Raw genomic sequence first — 17885 nt, 5'->3', positions numbered from 1 at the left:
AAAGCAATTTATACTATATTACATTTTGGAAGAAAGATTAAACCACACAAAACAGTAGGCCGAAAAAGATGACAGGTCTATAAATTTGATGAGATATTGAGGTTCTGGACCGGTAAACCTGAGATGTTTTGGCTGTAAGAGGATCCATTGTTTGTCACCCACCCTTAAATTCGACGCTCAAGACAAAGTCCACACATCTAGGCAAGCCTTCGCTGATAATAATGATATCAAGCGAGGGGCTACAATTTCCCCTATACTGTCTGGGGCATCGTCATTATTGTTTTTATCATAAAGACACTACTCGAATGCTATCCTTTACAGGATATTGATCCGATATGTTCTGTCAACTAGTACCATTAAGGATCAAGTATTATTTTATTATTGAGCTGATCCAGTTATTCTTCTTAGATGACTTTATGCAAAGAAACAGAAAAATTTGTGTATAAAATTAACAACCCTGTACACAGACAAATTCAAAAATGTAAAAAACACTCACATAAATTGACGTAACAAATTTCTATAAAAATTAAATATACATATTTATATATATATATATATGTGTCTGTATCAGTACCATCAGGATTCGGTACACTTGTCATACTAATTTGTGTTATGTAAACACAAGAGGTAGATTGCAGCAATATCTTTTGTGTCTTCCTTTATGTTGACAGTTTGTTCTCTTTTTTCGAACAATGGTAGTAGCTACAACGTTTTCCCCAGAAAGTAAGTAACCAAATCGCGGTTAGGCCTATTGGAAAAAATACAAAAAAAAAAATACAAATAAAAGACAAGTTTCACATGTCGATCACTTTTGTTCACGCACGTATTGGAGGATTGCACTTTTCCAATAAGGCTCAACTTACCAGTAAGTTCGTGGTCAGAAACCCTAGCGGATTTTTTTTACCGGTGTCCGTCACACCGAATTGTTCTGCACCGTTTCTTGTGGACCTCGATATTATTGTTCCACTCGCGTCACACTACTTTACGGTTTTTTTTATTATCTTTTTGTTTATTTTAGGTTCACTTTAAATTTTTGCACAGGCGCACCACTCGATTAAATCCGCGATTTGGTTAACTTTAGCAAATGATGCGAGTGCTGGCCCTTTTATAGTGTCAGGCAAAGCAGTTTTTTGACATAACAGTACCACCGGCAATTTTCCTGTAAAATCCTATTTTTTGGTATAGTAGCGTGTACGAGCGAACCAGGCAGTAATGTCCGTTTCTAAAAACTTAACATATACACGCATATACGGATGTATCTTCCAATACACCTATACACATGCATAACCCGAATTATGTGCAGCCACCGCTAACATAGTGATGCATGTTAATCAACAGCGCATAGATCAAAATCCCGCTGTTAACATTTGGTTGCAATGTTAGATACATTGTGGTGTATGCCTACTTGCAATTAAAGCTATTATATTATAAGGGCTGCCGTTACAACATATGTTTAGACATAATGATTGATTTGTTTATGTAGATACAAGTGGCTGTTGCTAATATTCGACACAATATCGTAATGAAATTGTGTACACATATTTTCCTTATAGCAGAAAATATTTCTAATAAAAATGCACGGGATCGGTTAAAGACCACGGCAACTTAGATATAAAACAAATTTAAAAGGGTTGTAGACTAGAATAATAAGCTATAACTTAGCAAAAAATAGTTCTGAATTAATGATATTTCACTTATCAAGTTTTACTGTAAGAAGAAATGGGGAGAATTTTTTCTTTTAAACGGGCGGTGCCACGTGTTATGTCGAAAAGTAATTTATATGAAATGAAATTTACAATTGAAGCTCACGCTGAGTATATAATGTTCGGTTACAACCGAACCTAGACACCTTTACTTGTTTTTATGTAATATTTAATGCACGTTATTTTTGCCCGAAGTCCCAAGTGACTGCTGTATTCTTTTAGACGTAAATAAATAAACAAAACAAGTAAGGAAGGCTAAGTTCGGGTGTAACCGAACATTACCTACTCAGCTGGCAAATTGCAGCTTGCAAAACTTTTAAATTACCTTCTTTTAAAAGTTGGCGGCGCCACGCCCATTGGCCAAAATTTTATTAACTTTCTATTCTGCGTCATAAGGTCTATCCACCTACCAAGTTTCATCGCTTTATCCGTCTTTGGAAATGAATTATCGGACTTTTTCGGTTTTTCGAAATTTTCGATATCGAAATAGTGGGCGTGGTTATAGTCCGATTTCGTTCATTTTAAATAGCGATCTGAGATGAGTGCCCAGGAATTACAAACCAAATGTCACTAAGATAACTTAAAATTTACTCAAGTTGTCGTGTTTACGGACAGACGGAAGGACGGACGGACGGACATGGCTAAAGTAATTTCTTTTTTCGCCCAGATCATTTTGATATATGGAAGTCTATATCTTTCTCGATTAGTTTTTGCCGTTACCGGGTACCGTTATGCGAACAAAATTAATATATTCTGTGAGCTCTGCTCAGCTGAGTATAAATATGAGGATTACACGGTAGCTGCTAATGGGAGTAAAGCTCATAGATGGTCTACTATTTCTACCAACCAGTTTCGAAATTATCATCCATCGTGTGAGCCAGTGATAGTACAGAAGGACTTTTAGTAATGCGCTTTACGCTGATATAATGATATGCATCTTTTTCCAGCAGAGGAAGGAGACCTTCAATAAGTTGGTACAAACAGATGGGGTAAGATTTGATCTCCCTTGGTATTTCCAGTTGGCATCAGTTATAGTTGAATTATTATGATTAATGAGGCTTTAACCGAAAATTAATCAATTTCATAAGCATTGCCACATTCTGCTGACAGAATAATATTTCAGGTAATAGTTCACAACAGAGGTCGACTGCTAATATGCGTCCACAAATATTGGGAGGGGTATCAAACGACGCGACTTAACCACAGCATTAATAATACGAAGGTGGATTATCAAAATATCAAAAAATTACCAGAGATATCTCCGAAACCAAATGTTTTTTGCGCGGAACACCTTTCAGCAAATAAATTGCTAGTTTCAGCCAGTCACTAACGAAATTGCTACTTTTCCTAAACCAAAAAGTGAAATTGCTAGTTTTTGTCAGTCAGAAAAGGAAATTGCCACTATTCATCAGCCAAAGCCGAAAGTGTAAGTTTTCGTGCGAAATTTTTAAAGTAATAAAATTTGTAAGAAATTGTGAAAGTTTTACTTACGCATGGCACCCCGTTCTGTGAATTATATATTTTAAGCTTTGCTTTCCGACATGAATTGAGACTTCTAAAAAGTCGATGGATCAACAATTAAATATACCACTTATGCTAGATGCAAACGTGTATTTTATATTAAAAGAGACTTTACACAATGCCAACCTTGTGGGGAAATTTTCCTTTTCTGTGTCCAAGAAGGAAGTGCCTTAACTAAGTTGTAGATATAAGAAGAGGTAAATATGAATATGTCAAGTTCAGATTGTTTTACAATATACATTTTAAATTTTGGGAACATATTTAAGACAAAACTTACAAAGACACAGCAAACAGCACTATTTTTTACAAGGCAAACAAAATGTCTTTTGCTTCTACAAAGCATTATGGAATGATAGAAAGTGGAAGTTGTTTTGACTACTGTCAAACCGAGAATGGGAGCACAAAAGAGGGGCCCTTTCGGGGTTTAGTACTAAAATACAGAAAGCAGTAAATGTAACTTGATTTTAATGCAATTTTATGATGAAAAATATGAAATGAAGTGCGTTTATTCTTTTTTTTAAACGTTTGCAAGCTGCATAAATTCTCTGAAGGCATAAATTTTGCTGGCAATACTATAGGGTGGGGGTCAACTGCTAATACACGGTCAAAAATTCGGGAGAGGTGTCAAAAGTTGTGTTTTGTCCTCGGTATCAATAAAACGAAAAATTTTTACTTATGTCGAAAGCTATTTGCAAAAAAGGTTTCAGATAGGTGTTGACGAAAAAAGACTATGGATCCAATCCGCCGATATTTTTGGATGTGCATTAAACGTATACTCCTGTCCTGGAGAATTAACAAAAGCAATTTATACTATATTACATTTTGGAAGAAAGATTAAACCACACAAAACAGTAGGACGAAAAAGATGACAGGTCTATAAATTTGATGAGATATTGAGGTTCTGGACCGGTAAACCTGAGATGTTTTGGCTGTAAGAGGATCCATTGTTTGTCACCCATCCTTAAATTCGACGCTCACGACAAAGTCCACACATCTAGGCAAGCCTTCGCTGATAATAATGATATCAAGCGAGGGGCTACAATTTCCCCTATACTGTCTGGGGCATCGTCATTATTGTTTTTATCATAAAGACACTACTCGAATGCTATCCTTTACAGGATATTGATCCGATATGTTCTGTCAACTAGTACCATTAAGGATCAAGTATTTTTTTATTATTGAGCTGATCCAGTTATTCTTCTTAGATGACTTTTTTGTACGTAGGCTACTATGGATCCATGTAGTGAAATTAAAAAACCAGGTTTATGAAAATTTTTCACTTAATGCCCGACGTTTCGCTAACGATTCTTAGCTTCTTTTGGGGCTTATCTTTTTTATTTATGCAAGGAAACAGAAAAATTTTTGTGTAAAATTTACAACCCTGTACACAGCAAATTCAAAAATGTAAAAAACACTCACATAAATTGACGTAACAAATCTCTATAAAAATTAAATATACATATTTATATATATATATGTGTCTGTATCAGTACCAGCAGGTTTCGGTACACTTGTCATACTAATTTGTGTTTTGTAAACACAAGAGGTAGATTGCAGCAATATCTTTGGTGTCTTCCTTTATGTTGACAGTTTGTTCGTTTGGTGCAATATTTTCGATTTGATGAATATGTATACTATCCGCTAGGCAGACAATTAGGTGCAATCGATTCATTCATATAATGTGGGTATTTGAGCCGTAGACGCAATGGCAGATATTTTGATTCTTTTTGAAGTGTAACATTTGTAAACAGTTGGGTTTCTCTGCTGTCACCATCACCACTAGAGAGCTATTGAAGAAACGCTCGACCAAGATAATATGTGAGATTTACACGCATAGATTTCTTCCACCTTTTCACAGTTATTGATTGAGAAAATGCGAAAGCCATATTTACCATCCAATACCGAAATAGAACTGTAGAGGAAGAAACATTTTATAAAATTTAATAAAATCAAAAAATGATAGTTGTGCTAAAATGGGGTAACGTATTGTATGTTAAAGTATAGCGAAGTCTCAGCGGCTTTGTCCTGGTAAAAATTGAGTTTGAATAGGTTTTATTCTTCATTCTTAGAAATATGTACGAAGGTACCTGGTAAGATATTAAAAATCCTCAACGCTTTTTTTGCTATAACTTAAAAAAAACTCATATCCAAACTTCTGCTTAACTTCTACATATAAATAGCCCATACATATCAATAGCTCATACCACCAGGAGTCACTATCGCTTCTACGCCTATGCTATTGTTTCGTACATCGATGAGCTTTGTAATAAAATAAACAGCTATCTCCCAATCTCTCCAGTTTTGTCGCCTCGCGAAACCTGATATTGCCACCAACCAAATCATCGGTGACCTTATTTAAAACATGACCACGCCAAATTTCGACCATATGGCATTACCCTACCGACTGTCTTACACCCTAAAATTTTGGGTGTGACTTTCGATCAGGATCTACATCTTGGAGAGCATGCACTAGCAATTGTAACGAAAATCGTCGTTGGTGTGAGGGCTTAGCCGATCTCCATAGCGTCCGAATATGAGGAGGAGCTGTTTAGGACTGGCATCTACGCCGTTTTGCCTCATAGGAGGGCGGCGGGATGTCGGTTACCAAGAACTGCCAACCCCCTGGACTATTGGCAGCCAGGGGATAAATTCGGCTGTATTCGAACGGAGCCTTCCCGATACCGGACCACCTCGGGAAGTATTGATGGCTTTACCACAGTAAGGGGCGCTGCTGTGGCTGACGGTTCTTTCCCCGTCTATAATACTGGACCGCTGAGCACGCCTTGTCGGGCTGGTGGTCGTCCGACCAAGATGAACGACTCATTACCTAATTTTCATAAGGACGATGAAAAGAAGATGACTGAGCCGCAAGCCAAGGACGACAAATACACATTAAGCAATGCGTCGGACTCGGGGAGCGAGAGTAGTGCTGATTCAATGAACTCCGTGTTGGAGAAGCACACAAATGAAAAAGGAGTAGAAGAGTGGAGAAGGGTACGGAGCAAAGAGCTCTCTCGAAGTACCTTGCAGTACTAGATAGATAGATAATTAATTGAGGATCGCACTGCGACCATTGGTCTATTGTGCCCACATCTGATTCACAACATCTCATCCAAGCCGACATATCTGATGAACCCTAGCAGTTCACCTGGCTTGAGGGATTTGTTGTGAGAATGCTCTGGCCATGGTGAGCCCATAAACTTAGCTCTACGTCTTGAGATTGCATCACACTCGAGGAGGATATGGTCCGCCGTCTCCGCTGATCAATCACAAAATAGGCATGTGTTGTTCGACATTATACCCAGCTTTTGCATGTGGCTGTTCAGTCTACAGTGTCCTGTAAGAATGGCTGTTAGAATTCTTAGGTTATTTTTCGGTAGGCCTATAAATGCCCTGTATCAAGTTGTGCAGTAACCTCCTAACAGTAACTTAGATTGTCTCAGGCCTGGCATATTACGCCAGTGTTCTTCCCTCTTTTCCTTTTCTTCTGCTAATAGATGCCCCCTGATTTCCTGTGGGCCTACTGGCAGGAATGGCTCAGGACCAATAGGTCGTATCGTTGCTGCTTCTCTGGCCAGTCTGTCCGCCTGCTCGTTTCCCTCGACTACAGGCCAACAGTAGTTCATTGTGTGCTCCTAGTTGATTCAGCTTTTCCACGCACTCAAGGACTAGTGCTGATTTTATTTCAAATGCCGAGATGGCCTTGAGGGCGGCTTGGCTGTCACTGAGTATGGCAATTTTCTCATTGGAGTATTTCCGCTGAAGGTTCAGGTCCGCGCACTGGCTTATGGCGAATACCTTCGCTTGGAAAATGCTCGGGTATGCTCCCAGGGGTATTGATATCTTGGCTCTGGGTCCAACGACTCCAGATCCAATCCCCTCTGGGGTCTTCGAGCCATCGGTATACCATACTATACTGTTTAGCTGCTGAATGCTCTCAATTCTGTTTTCCCTTGTCTCCCAGTTATACTTTATATCTTTTCTCATATACTATCTGCCTGAGGATGTCATCCCTCCGGAGTTGAGAGATTGGGATCTTCTCTCTCAATTCATCCATGTTCCGGGACGATATGACTTTACCTTTGCCCGAGCCCTCCTTGACGATATTAAGGAGGGCTCGCTTGGCTGGCTGTTCTATCGATATATGCAGCAGGGTTAGATCGAGGATAGCTTCCAGCGCTGTTGTGGGGCATGTGCGCATGGCTCCCGTGATGCACACACATGCCAGTCGCTGAAGTTTTGACAGGGCTTGCCTCGTCGTCGCCCGAGTTGTACCGTGCATTACTAAGAATTGTACAAGGTTTGGGAGTAGTGGTGGACCCAACAGAAGAGGAGATCGAGCGCTTGGCATGGGCTCATGAGGCGGTAGAACTAGGTCGAAGGCAGTTCAAAAGGTTTGTGTGAGAAACCCTCGGTTCTGCAACCGGTATGAGGAGGAAGAAGCGTCGAATGGCAGAATGAAAAGGCAACGTTCGGCGGAAGGCGACAAGCCTGCTTTCAAGAGGCAGAAAGGGCCCAGTCCCAGAGCCGCGACGCAGGGCAGTCCCATAGACAAGACAAGTAGGCCCAAGGCTGTAAGACAGATGGGCCCCAATAGCGAGGTCGAAGGCTGCGAGTCAGAGGGAAGTTCCAACTATGGAAGTAGGAGATAAGCCAAAGGGAAATAACGCTAAGACTCCGACTTTCTCGGAGGTGTTAAAGGGAGCTAAGACTCCGGCTTTCTCGGAGGTGCTAAAGGGAAATAACACTAAGACGCCGGCTTTTCCCGAGAAGATGAGTGATGTGGCAAAGCAGTCACTGACTGTGGCGCTGGTTGATCGTAGCAGTCCTTTCGAACAGATGACTAGTGAAAGGTGGAGATCTGTAGAAAAGGAGCTTATTAGCTTAATGCTTAGATGATGCGGGAATAACCAAGTAAGCCCCTTCCAACCATTTATTCAGGGGATGGTATAATGGTATGAAGATGATAGCGTGCGACAAATCGCGAGCTTGCGGTGGCTGGAGGAAGTGGTTCCAAACCTCCAAAGGCAGGGCACGAACGCGCGTTTTGAGATGGTGGATAAAGCGCAAATCCCCAAGGTACCAAAAGTTAAGGTATGGATACCATGCGTGATGAAGTCGGAGGATACACTGCGACTTTTGCAGAATCAGAATCCGAACATACCGACACAGGATTGGAAGGTACTTACTGTATCTCGGCGTACGGAAGAAGGTCAGTTATACATCTTCCAAATAAACAAGCAGGCGGATGATATATTGTACGCGCAGCTTGGAAAAATGTCCTTAGGTACAGGCAAAATTTATATGCGACTTAGGAAAAGAAGTCACGGGTATTAAAGTCCTAACAAGCTGGACGTGGGCGAAGTCGAAAAGGACCTCAAAAGCCTAAGGTAAAAAAGGCAGGTGGAGGTAGCCCACGTCACCCCGAATGTGTTAGAAGGGGACCAACTGCCAGATGGTGCTGTGAGTCGCACAGAGGAACACCCGGCACAACAGGTACAAGGAGCTGAAGGGGGCTTCGAACACTCTAAACCAAAAGGGCTAGGGGAGGACGACGACGTCACGATGAAGGTGCTGGAGGGGGACAAGCAGCCAATTGGTGCTGCGAGTCCTACAGATAAACCTCCAACACAGTAAAGTGGCGTCGAGCGAACTCCTCCTCCGAACGCGCTGATCCAGGAGCCGTGGCTTCCATCGGGTTTCTGGACTTAGCGCGCGCGGATTTGGCGTTTACTATGCGCAAACGGAAGGACGGGTGCGAGCTGTAGTAATGGTAAGGAAACAGCTGCATTCATATATGCTGCCTAATTACACTACTGAGCACCTCGTAGTGGTGGTGAAATCGCCAGGCTCAGATGGTACATGTCCGGCCATGCTACAAGTTTCAAGTAGGGCGGTCGTGGGATGGCTTAAAATAATTTTCGATGGGTGCATAAACTGAATCACGTACCGCACTCTTGGAGAACTGCTCGTGTAGCTTTCCTACGAAAGGCGGGGAAGATCGGTCACGTGTATCCCAAAGATTATAGACCCAATAGCTTAACATCATTTCTGCTCAAAACCTTTGAGAGGCTGATAGATGTGTACATAAAGTCCAACGTGGATGAAAAGCTGCTCTCCACAACACAACAGGCGTACACCAAAGGCAAGTCAGTAGACACCGCATTGCATAGGGTGGTAATAAGCATAGAAAAAGCCCTGGAATATAAGGAATATGCTCTAGAAGTCTTCTTAAGCATTGCCGGGGCTTTCTAAATGGGCGATTATTGATGGTCTTAATTATGTTAAAGTACCTCCAGCCTTACCCAGATGGATCTTCTGCATGTTAAACTGCAGTAAGATTACATCGCAATGGGGATTGTACGCGGCCACGAAATTAATGGACAGGGGCACTCCGCAGGGAGGGGTGCTATCACCTCTGCTGTGGACGCTGGTCATTAACCAACTGCTTAGGGGATTCTACGAGGGACCAGAAAAACTTACGGTTTACGCAGATGACGTTGCATATGGTCTTGTTTACAAAGAGGTACAAGGTCCCTAATGGGACCAGGCCTAAGTTAGGAGGGGCGACCCTACGGGAGAAACCTTGCACAAAATATCTAGGAATTATCCTAGACAGTAAGCTGTCATGGAAGCTCAAAGTGGAGGAGAGGGTGAGGAAGGCTTCAACGGCACTTTATGCATGTAAAAGAATGCAAAAGAACCGGCATATACGATCAGAAGGAACTCGATGACGATGCCTCAAAACTAACAACCAAAAGCAATAATTATCATTTCACTGACACAAATTTTATAGTTTTTGCTTTGGGGCTTTGGGGAGTGCTATAGATGTGATGGTCCTTTAGCCGGATACAGATCCGGTACGCTCCGGTAACACAGCACCATTAAAGTGCTAGCCCGACCATCTCGGGAACGATTTATGTGGCCACATTAAACCTTCAGGCCATCCCTCCCTACTCACCCACCCACAAAAGTTATTGTCAAGTGATAAGTTGCCATTGTTTAACATAGTGCAAATACACTAGCGATTCGTCTCTGATCCGCATCGAAAGTTCGTTTCGTAATAGAGAATGAGGCCCTAAGATTAGACATTTTTTTCAATTTGTATTTTGACTTACCAGCAACAACAGAATCATGTTTAATTGTACGCCGCACAAGCATTATAGCATCATGTTTACCAAGCTCAGTTTCTCCCAAAAATTGTTCAACACTGCCACGTAAAATCAATGCACTTGTTCTAGCATTAACGCAACCTTTAAATAATTATAAACTATAAAAATGAAATTAATGTCAAACCTTGGAAAATGTTGAAACGTTCACCACCAACCTGACGTTCTTCAAAGTAATCACATTGACCCAAAACACTTGAATTAATATCATTAGCTGTAGTCATAACAGCACCACCACAAGCTTTCATTCTACGTTTCCAATCTTCTTCTGGTACATGAACAGCACAAAACATATCACGATCTGCAAAATACTGTGTAGCAACATCACCAATTGGTAATTTAGAAAACACAACATTGGCGCCTTACTTAGCTAGTTTATTCTACAGAATACGCCATTCAGCATCAACAATTTTCTGATACTCTTGGACATTGGAGGGCATTGCTGTGGCAGATCATTTTTCCAATAAAGCAATTTGTTGCTCCTTTGATTGGCGCTTCGACATGTACAGCCATGTCATATTTTAGCATGCATAATTGTAATGCTTTACGTATAGCTTTAATGATGATACGTGCATGCACGCCTTCCTCAACATCTGGCTTAACTTGTTTTAAGATTTCACATGCTTAAAATACTACTGACTGAAGTGGTGCCATCGCCGACCTGATAAGAGAAACATTTTTATTCTACACATTCTAATATAACAAAAAACTTACCTCAGCATTTTGAAATTTGGCGATGTCTACTAGAGTTTTACGGCTGGATTCACAATATCCAATAGTTTCATAATGGTTGCCCCATCATTTGAAATTGTGGCCTTACCACTGGAATCAACAATATGCTTGTCCATACTATGTGAACCCAATGTAGTGCGTACAGTGCCACAATTGAATGCGAGGCATTGATGTTGGATATGAGTTGAGGTTTACCATGGGAGCTATCGGTACCCAAGCATTTTTTACACAAATACTCATGTACCCAATACAAGTTCAGGACGTTCATATTTATCGACACGCTGTCCGGTATGACCCAAATGATGGAAATATGCAGTTGGCACTGTTGAGAAAAAATATGGATCAATGAACACAAGTAAAAGTGAAAGATTTTTTTTACCATCTCTTGTTACCTTACAAATTAGACATTGGAAACGACGACCAGCATCTACAAGTTGCTATTGAGCCTTGCAACGATTACATCTAATTGGACCCAATTCACCAAAATTTACAATGGGTGGCTCATATTCAGCCTCAACCGTTCGTGCCATTGGTTAGACGGTAAGTGTAATGGACAAAGCTGTTGTCCTGCAAAGAAGAAAGATCTATGTAACTGCCAAAACAAAACATTAATTTTGAATAGCGATACCTAACGTAACGTGGCGAGGAGTTACCCTGATCTTCTACCACATATTTTGTGGTCACCAATGGGGGCAATAAACCCTGTTTATTAGTAATAATAGCACCACCAGCTCTATTTTATTATCGGATTTGGCATCTGATCGGGATCTAAACGGCCTTCGGCTTGATCATACTGTTGCGGCTGTTGATATTTACCAGTAACAGGTGCAGGTGGTTGCTAAAGAAAATAACACAAAAATAATCATCAGCAAATTTGTAAATTATTAGTTGTATTAGCATACATTATAACCAGGACGTCCGGACGTGTCCGCGTATTGGGGGTTGACCCGGCTTGGGTGGTTGACTGAGCATTGGCGTCTGTCCAGGTTGTGTTGGTGGCATCATAAAAGCCATCAATAACAAGTGCCAATAATATATCCGCGGCATACCTGCCGACCAAAATGATTCAAGGGATTGTGATTGCCAACCTCACCTACCCGTGGCGAATCCTGTACCTAACAATTTGGTGTGAACAATTGGTGCCAGTTAACCCTCTGAAATAATCGGCGCAACTGTACGCCATTGTGTTGGCATTAATTTGGCAAAATGCAAAAACTTTTCATCCTCCTCCCGTGACCATTCTGTCTTCTTTATGCTTGGATCAAGCTATTCGTACCAGCGTGCCTTACATTGCTTGGCAGATTTGCGGTGCAGCAGTGATGCAATACGTGACCACTGGTTTTTGTCATATTTCATTACAGCTGCTTTGAGGATTTCATCCTGAAAGTTATCAATTTAGTTAATAAACGGCCAAGAGTAACCAGTCGCGTCAAATGCTTACCTCAGTGTTTCTCCACACACCACCTTTTATCATAATTCGCGGCATGGTGCTATATAATTGTGAATTCTTTCGATGAGCACAAAAATCAAATCAAAAGTTTTTGTCGAAATAAACAGCAAAAATCATTGTATATTAAAGACTTTGGGAAAATTTTAGAATAGCACCCCCGAGTTCGGGGTAAAACTTGGTATCAAATGAAAGAGGGAGTTCTCTCGATCACAAATATATATTAAAGTGCGCAAACTTATAATTTAAAAGTTATTTGTTGTTAAAGTTTGCAAATTTAGCAAATTTCTATAGCACTTTAAATTACAATTTACACATCTTTCAAAACCTTAATCCACATACATATCTATATAAATTGGCAACGATAAACTTAGATTGCATTTTTGTATATTTCACATTAAATTTTTGCATTGTTGTTACTTATTATAAATGTTTTTATTAAATCAATCGCGCTTTTGTAGCATATATGTACGCATATATATATATATATATATATATATTTTATTGATGACATTACAAAGCTGTGCTGCCACATATATATACGTATACACATATAAAATTTGTAAAGAAATTTGCAAATTTTAACACCAAATAACTTTTAAATTATAAGTTTGCGCACTTTAAAATATATATATTTATGATCTGGAGAACTCCCTCTTAATTTTAAATCTTTCCGGAGATATTCCATTTAAAACTTTCAAAATTGAAAAAATTTTCCACCACGAAATGTTTTGCTGTCTCTGCTGAATTAGAAATGGCGGATTTTTTTGCACGAAAAAATTACGTATTTTGCTATCCCTATAAAAATAATAGTTGCGAAAGAGTACGATACATTGTGGGAAAGCAAAATTTGTCAGCATGCTATTTCATTTGGACAATTTTTCATTCCAAATCATCACCCCTGTCAAAAATTGGTGTGGCTGTGTGCGTTTTTGGTCACACGATTTTTGCAGGGTACATAAAAGTATTTAAAAAAGTATTTTTAAAGTAGCACCATTAGAGGAAGTAGTAGTAGAAAAACGTACTAATGCACGTTTCCTATACAATCGTGTGAAAACGAAACCCTTTTCAGATTTTTTGGCAGTGTTGCCGTGAGCCTAGAAAAAAATGTATCAGTTAACAAATAAAAAAAGGTACCAATCGCATAAACAATGACTAATTTTACCATTTTTATAAATTTCAAATTATGGAGGAATTTTGAAATTTCTTCAGCTCACATACATATATCATTAAATCCATACTGCAAAAATTGTTGGAGCATTTGTTACATGTGTGTTTAATTTACGGCGACCATTTTTCTAATTTTAAAACTTTCTTTGTTTATGATTTGAATCATAAAGGAACTTTTAAAATTACAACTGAAAATTCAGTTCGAGCTGTGAATCACAAAAGCGAAATTACATATTTGTGGCCTTTAGTGCGAGAGAAGTCGCTGGTAAAGGCTAGTTTATCCTAAAACGCTTAATAATTTGAACATAATAAGAGCGAATGAAACTTCTCCTAACGGACTGAGGCTGATTGACTTTGCCGGTGCTCGAAACATGGTCATATCAAGCACGAGGTTCATGCATAAAAAGATACATCAAGCTACATGGCTGTCTCCTGATCGAAATACTCGCAATCAGATCGATCACGTTGTGATAGACGGACGGCATGCCTCCAGTTTTTTAGATGTGCGAACGATCCGAGGACCTAACATCGATTCGGACCATTATCTCGTTGCAGCCAAAATACGCACCCGCCTCAACGCGGCTAAAAACAAGGAACAAAAAACACAAGGAAAGCTAGACGTCGAAAAGCTTCAATCACAACAGACTGCCAATGATTTCGCAACTCGACTCTCACACCTGCTCTCTGAGGGCACAACTCATCCTGAAGGAATACAGGAGCAGTGGGAGCATATCTCCAAAGCACTTCATACTGCCGCCGAGGAAAAAATTGGTTACCGGCGGCCACGAAAAAACAACTGGTATGATGAAGAATGCCGCGTTGCAACCGAAAGAAAAGACGCTGCCTACAAGGCTACGTTAAAAGCGAGCGCGACAAGAGGAGTGTGGGAACGCTATCGTGAGTTGAAAAGGGAAGCGAGACGCCTTTTCAGGAAGAAAAAAGCAGAAGCAGAAAGGCGTGAGTGCGAGGAGCTTGAGCTGCTAGCCACCAGAAATAACGAAAATTCTACCAAAAAATACGGCGACAGACGGAAGGTTTTAAGACCGGGGCAAACTCCTGTAGGAATGAAAACGGCGACCTTGTAACTGATGTCCAGAGAGTGCTTAGATTATGGAGGGAACACTTCTCTGCTCTCCTAAATGGAGGCAGCAATTCACCGCGCAGAGATGAAGAACCCGATCCCACAATCGATGATGATGGAATATATGTCCCCCCGCCCGATTATGACGAAGTTAGAATAGCAATAACCAGATTGAAAAACAACAAGGCCGTGGGCGCTGATGGATTGCCTGCGGAGCTATTCAAGTTCGGCGGCGAGGAGTTGGTAAGGCGCATGCAGCAGCTTCTTAGCAAAATATGGGCGGACGAAAGCAAGCCCGACGGTTGGAATCTAAGTGTTCTTTGCCCAGTCCACAAGAAGGTGGATACTGCAAAATGCACCAACTATCGTGGAATCAGCCTTCTTAATATCGCATATAAGGTCCTTTCAAGTGTATTGTGCGAAAGATTGAAGCCCACCGTGAACCGGCTGATTGGACCTTATCAGTGCGGCTTCAGACCTGGTAAATCTACCATCGACCAGATTTTCACAATGCGCCAAATCTTGGAAAAAACCCGTGAAAAGAGAATCGACACACATCACCTCTTCGTCGACTTTAAACCCGCCTTCGACAGCACGAAAAGGAGCTGCCTATATGCCGCTATGTCTGAATTTGGTTTCCCCGCAAAACTTATACGGCTGTGCAAAATGACGTTGAGCAACACCATCAGCTCAGTCAGAATTGGGAAGGACCTCTCCGAGCCGTTCGAAACTAAACGAGGTTTCAGACAGGGTGACCCCCTATCGTGCGATTTCTTTAATTTGATGCTGGAGAAAATTATACTAGCTGCAGAACTCAACCGCACTGGAACAATATACTATAAAAGCGTGCAATTACTGGCATATGCTGATGACATTGATATCATCGGCCTAAACACCCGCGCTGTTAGTTCTGCTTACTCCAAGCTGGAAAAAGAAGCGGTAAAGATGGGTTTGATGGTGAATGAGGACAAAACGAAGTACCTGCTGTCATCGAGCAAAGAGTCAGCGCATATGCGCCTTGGCAACCACGCTACTGTTGGCAGCCATAATTTCGAAATAGTAAAAGACTTCGTTTATTTGGGAACCAGCATCAACATTAGCAACAACATCAGCACTGAAATCCAGCGAAGAATCAATCTTGCCAATAAATGCTACTTTGGACTAGGTAGGCAATTGAAAAGTAAAGTCCTCTCTCGGCGAACGAAAATCATACTCTACAAGTCACTTATCGTACCCGTCCTGCTATATGGGGCAGAAGCATGGACCATGACAACAGCAGATGAAGCGGCTTTGGGAGTGTTCGAGAGAAAAGTTCTTCGAAAGATTTATGGACCTCTACGCGTTGGCGATGGCGAGTACCGAAGAAGATTTAACGATGAGCTGTACGAGCTATACGCAGACATCAACATAGTCCAGCGAATTAAAACGCAGCGTCTGCGCTGGCTAGGCCATGTTATGCGAATGAAAGATGATGATCCGGCCAAGAAAGTGTTTCTATCGGAACCCGCCTATGGAAGCAGAGGTAGAGGGCGGCCCCCACTCCGTTGGAAGGACCAGGTGGAAAACGATTTAAACTCCCTTGGTGTGACCAATTGGCGCCGGTTGAAATTTTCGGTCCATTGACGGGAATGGTGCCACTGCCCGGCTGCCATCCAATATATGCGATAGATGGACCAAAGAAAATCACAGAGTTCGTCTCAGCGCCTGGAACGTGCTCCCGCCTTGATATATATTTATAAGTCGTTATTGGCAACATGAACACAACGGTGTGGAAATAATGTGGATTTGGCTCCGTATTTGAAGTTTTCAGCCTGCACAACGAAGCCTCAAGAAATGCATTGAGAACCACAATTGAACATAGAATACCCGTGGACCGATGGTAGCAAAACCAAGAAGAAAAGCTGTAAAAATACAGTTAAAACAATTATTATCGGTTTTATGTTAATATTACAATATTTTACCTTAATTTTTGCGAAAATATGCGAGTTTTAATAATTTTGTGCATTTAAACAAAATTATTAAATAAGCATTGCCACACATTTGAATAATAGAAAACTCAACTCAAAAAAGTGATGCCGTTGAATTTTTTTTTAGAAAAAACGACTTGTACAATTTTACATACATGTTTTCCTTTGAATAAAAAGTTGTTTTATAAAGCGACAACATTCTTATTTCTAAGGGCGTTCAAGATGGCGACGTTAGAGTGGGAAACTGCTTACATCCGTCACCTTCTATCATTCCAACATGCTACAGAGTAACATAATACAAAGAAACTTATTAATAGAATGACATTTAACAATAAGGTCGTGTCAATATATTAAGGCATCTTACTAATATGTAAAACGTATTGTCATTACTCTTATAATTATAATGACTTATATACTTCATATTTCAGAGGCATCATACTCTCTTTGGATCAGTGTGGTCCTCATTGAGGCGACAAGGCAACTCTTTCGGACATAACCATAAACATCAAATGTGTCAGATAAAAAGCCATGATGGTGACACCAAATCAACGGTAGCCAAGTATACGTCATCCAATACTAATGTTTTATATGATGTCAGCCTCTGCAGTGTAGCCCATGGAGTGAATCGTATTAGAGAAAGTCTTATGCAACCTGAATACGCTAATAAATCCATTAAATGTAACATTAAGAGCGATGCCGATTACCACAACAAAAAAGTTCTTAAAGAGATATGCACGTTTAGTGAAAACATATCCCTTCGTCCGCTTGCAGTGGATAGTCGCGGCAATGGTAACAATATGATAACTCCTACTTTTGGTCCCTTGTCCATTCGAGGTATTCCAATACAAGTAGAGACAGAACAACATGAGTAAGTATGTATGCACTTAAACTTCTACACTCGTGTGTATCATATGTATATTGTAGTATTCCAGTGAGGTGTAAAAATAAAAATGTTGGGAAATAAAGCTTTAAATAAGTTTGTTTTTTTTTTCCCGCGATGTCAACGATCTCCGTTAAGGGCCGGCAGTTGATTCCAAATGGAGAACAATAGTGGAGAAGTGTAGGTATCAGAGAGAGTAAGAGAGTTCTCTCACA

At 40.6% G+C, this 17885-nt stretch overlaps 2 protein-coding genes across 2 annotated transcripts in view; one reads left to right on the top strand and one right to left on the bottom strand.

Annotated features, from left to right (window-relative positions):
- Nucleotides 1–17766, top strand: part of Ca-alpha1D (Ca[2+]-channel protein alpha[[1]] subunit D) — a 6221746-nt gene extending 6203980 nt beyond the window's left edge. The window contains exon 30 of the mRNA XM_067758067.1: nucleotides 17219–17766. Coding sequence (XP_067614168.1) covers nucleotides 17219–17662 — 444 coding nt within the window. The 3' untranslated portion in view covers nucleotides 17663–17766. The remainder of the gene's footprint in view (nucleotides 1–17218) is intronic.
- LOC137234312 (T-complex protein 1 subunit eta-like) lies at nucleotides 4897–10747 on the bottom strand. The gene is made up of 3 exons (XM_067757919.1): nucleotides 10521–10747; nucleotides 10343–10477; nucleotides 4897–5136 (listed from the first exon to the last, which is right to left on the bottom strand). Exons 1-3 carry the CDS (start codon nucleotides 10684–10686, stop codon nucleotides 5012–5014), a joined length of 426 nt encoding a protein of 141 aa, XP_067614020.1. The 5' UTR covers nucleotides 10687–10747; the 3' UTR covers nucleotides 4897–5011.
- Nucleotides 17767–17885: the final 119 nt, after the last annotated feature.

This window comes from Eurosta solidaginis, chromosome X (genome assembly GCF_040869045.1).
Source record: "Eurosta solidaginis isolate ZX-2024a chromosome X, ASM4086904v1, whole genome shotgun sequence".
Lineage (NCBI taxonomy): Eukaryota > Metazoa > Arthropoda > Insecta > Diptera > Tephritidae > Eurosta > Eurosta solidaginis.
This window is presented reverse-complemented; position numbering and strand designations above follow the sequence as displayed.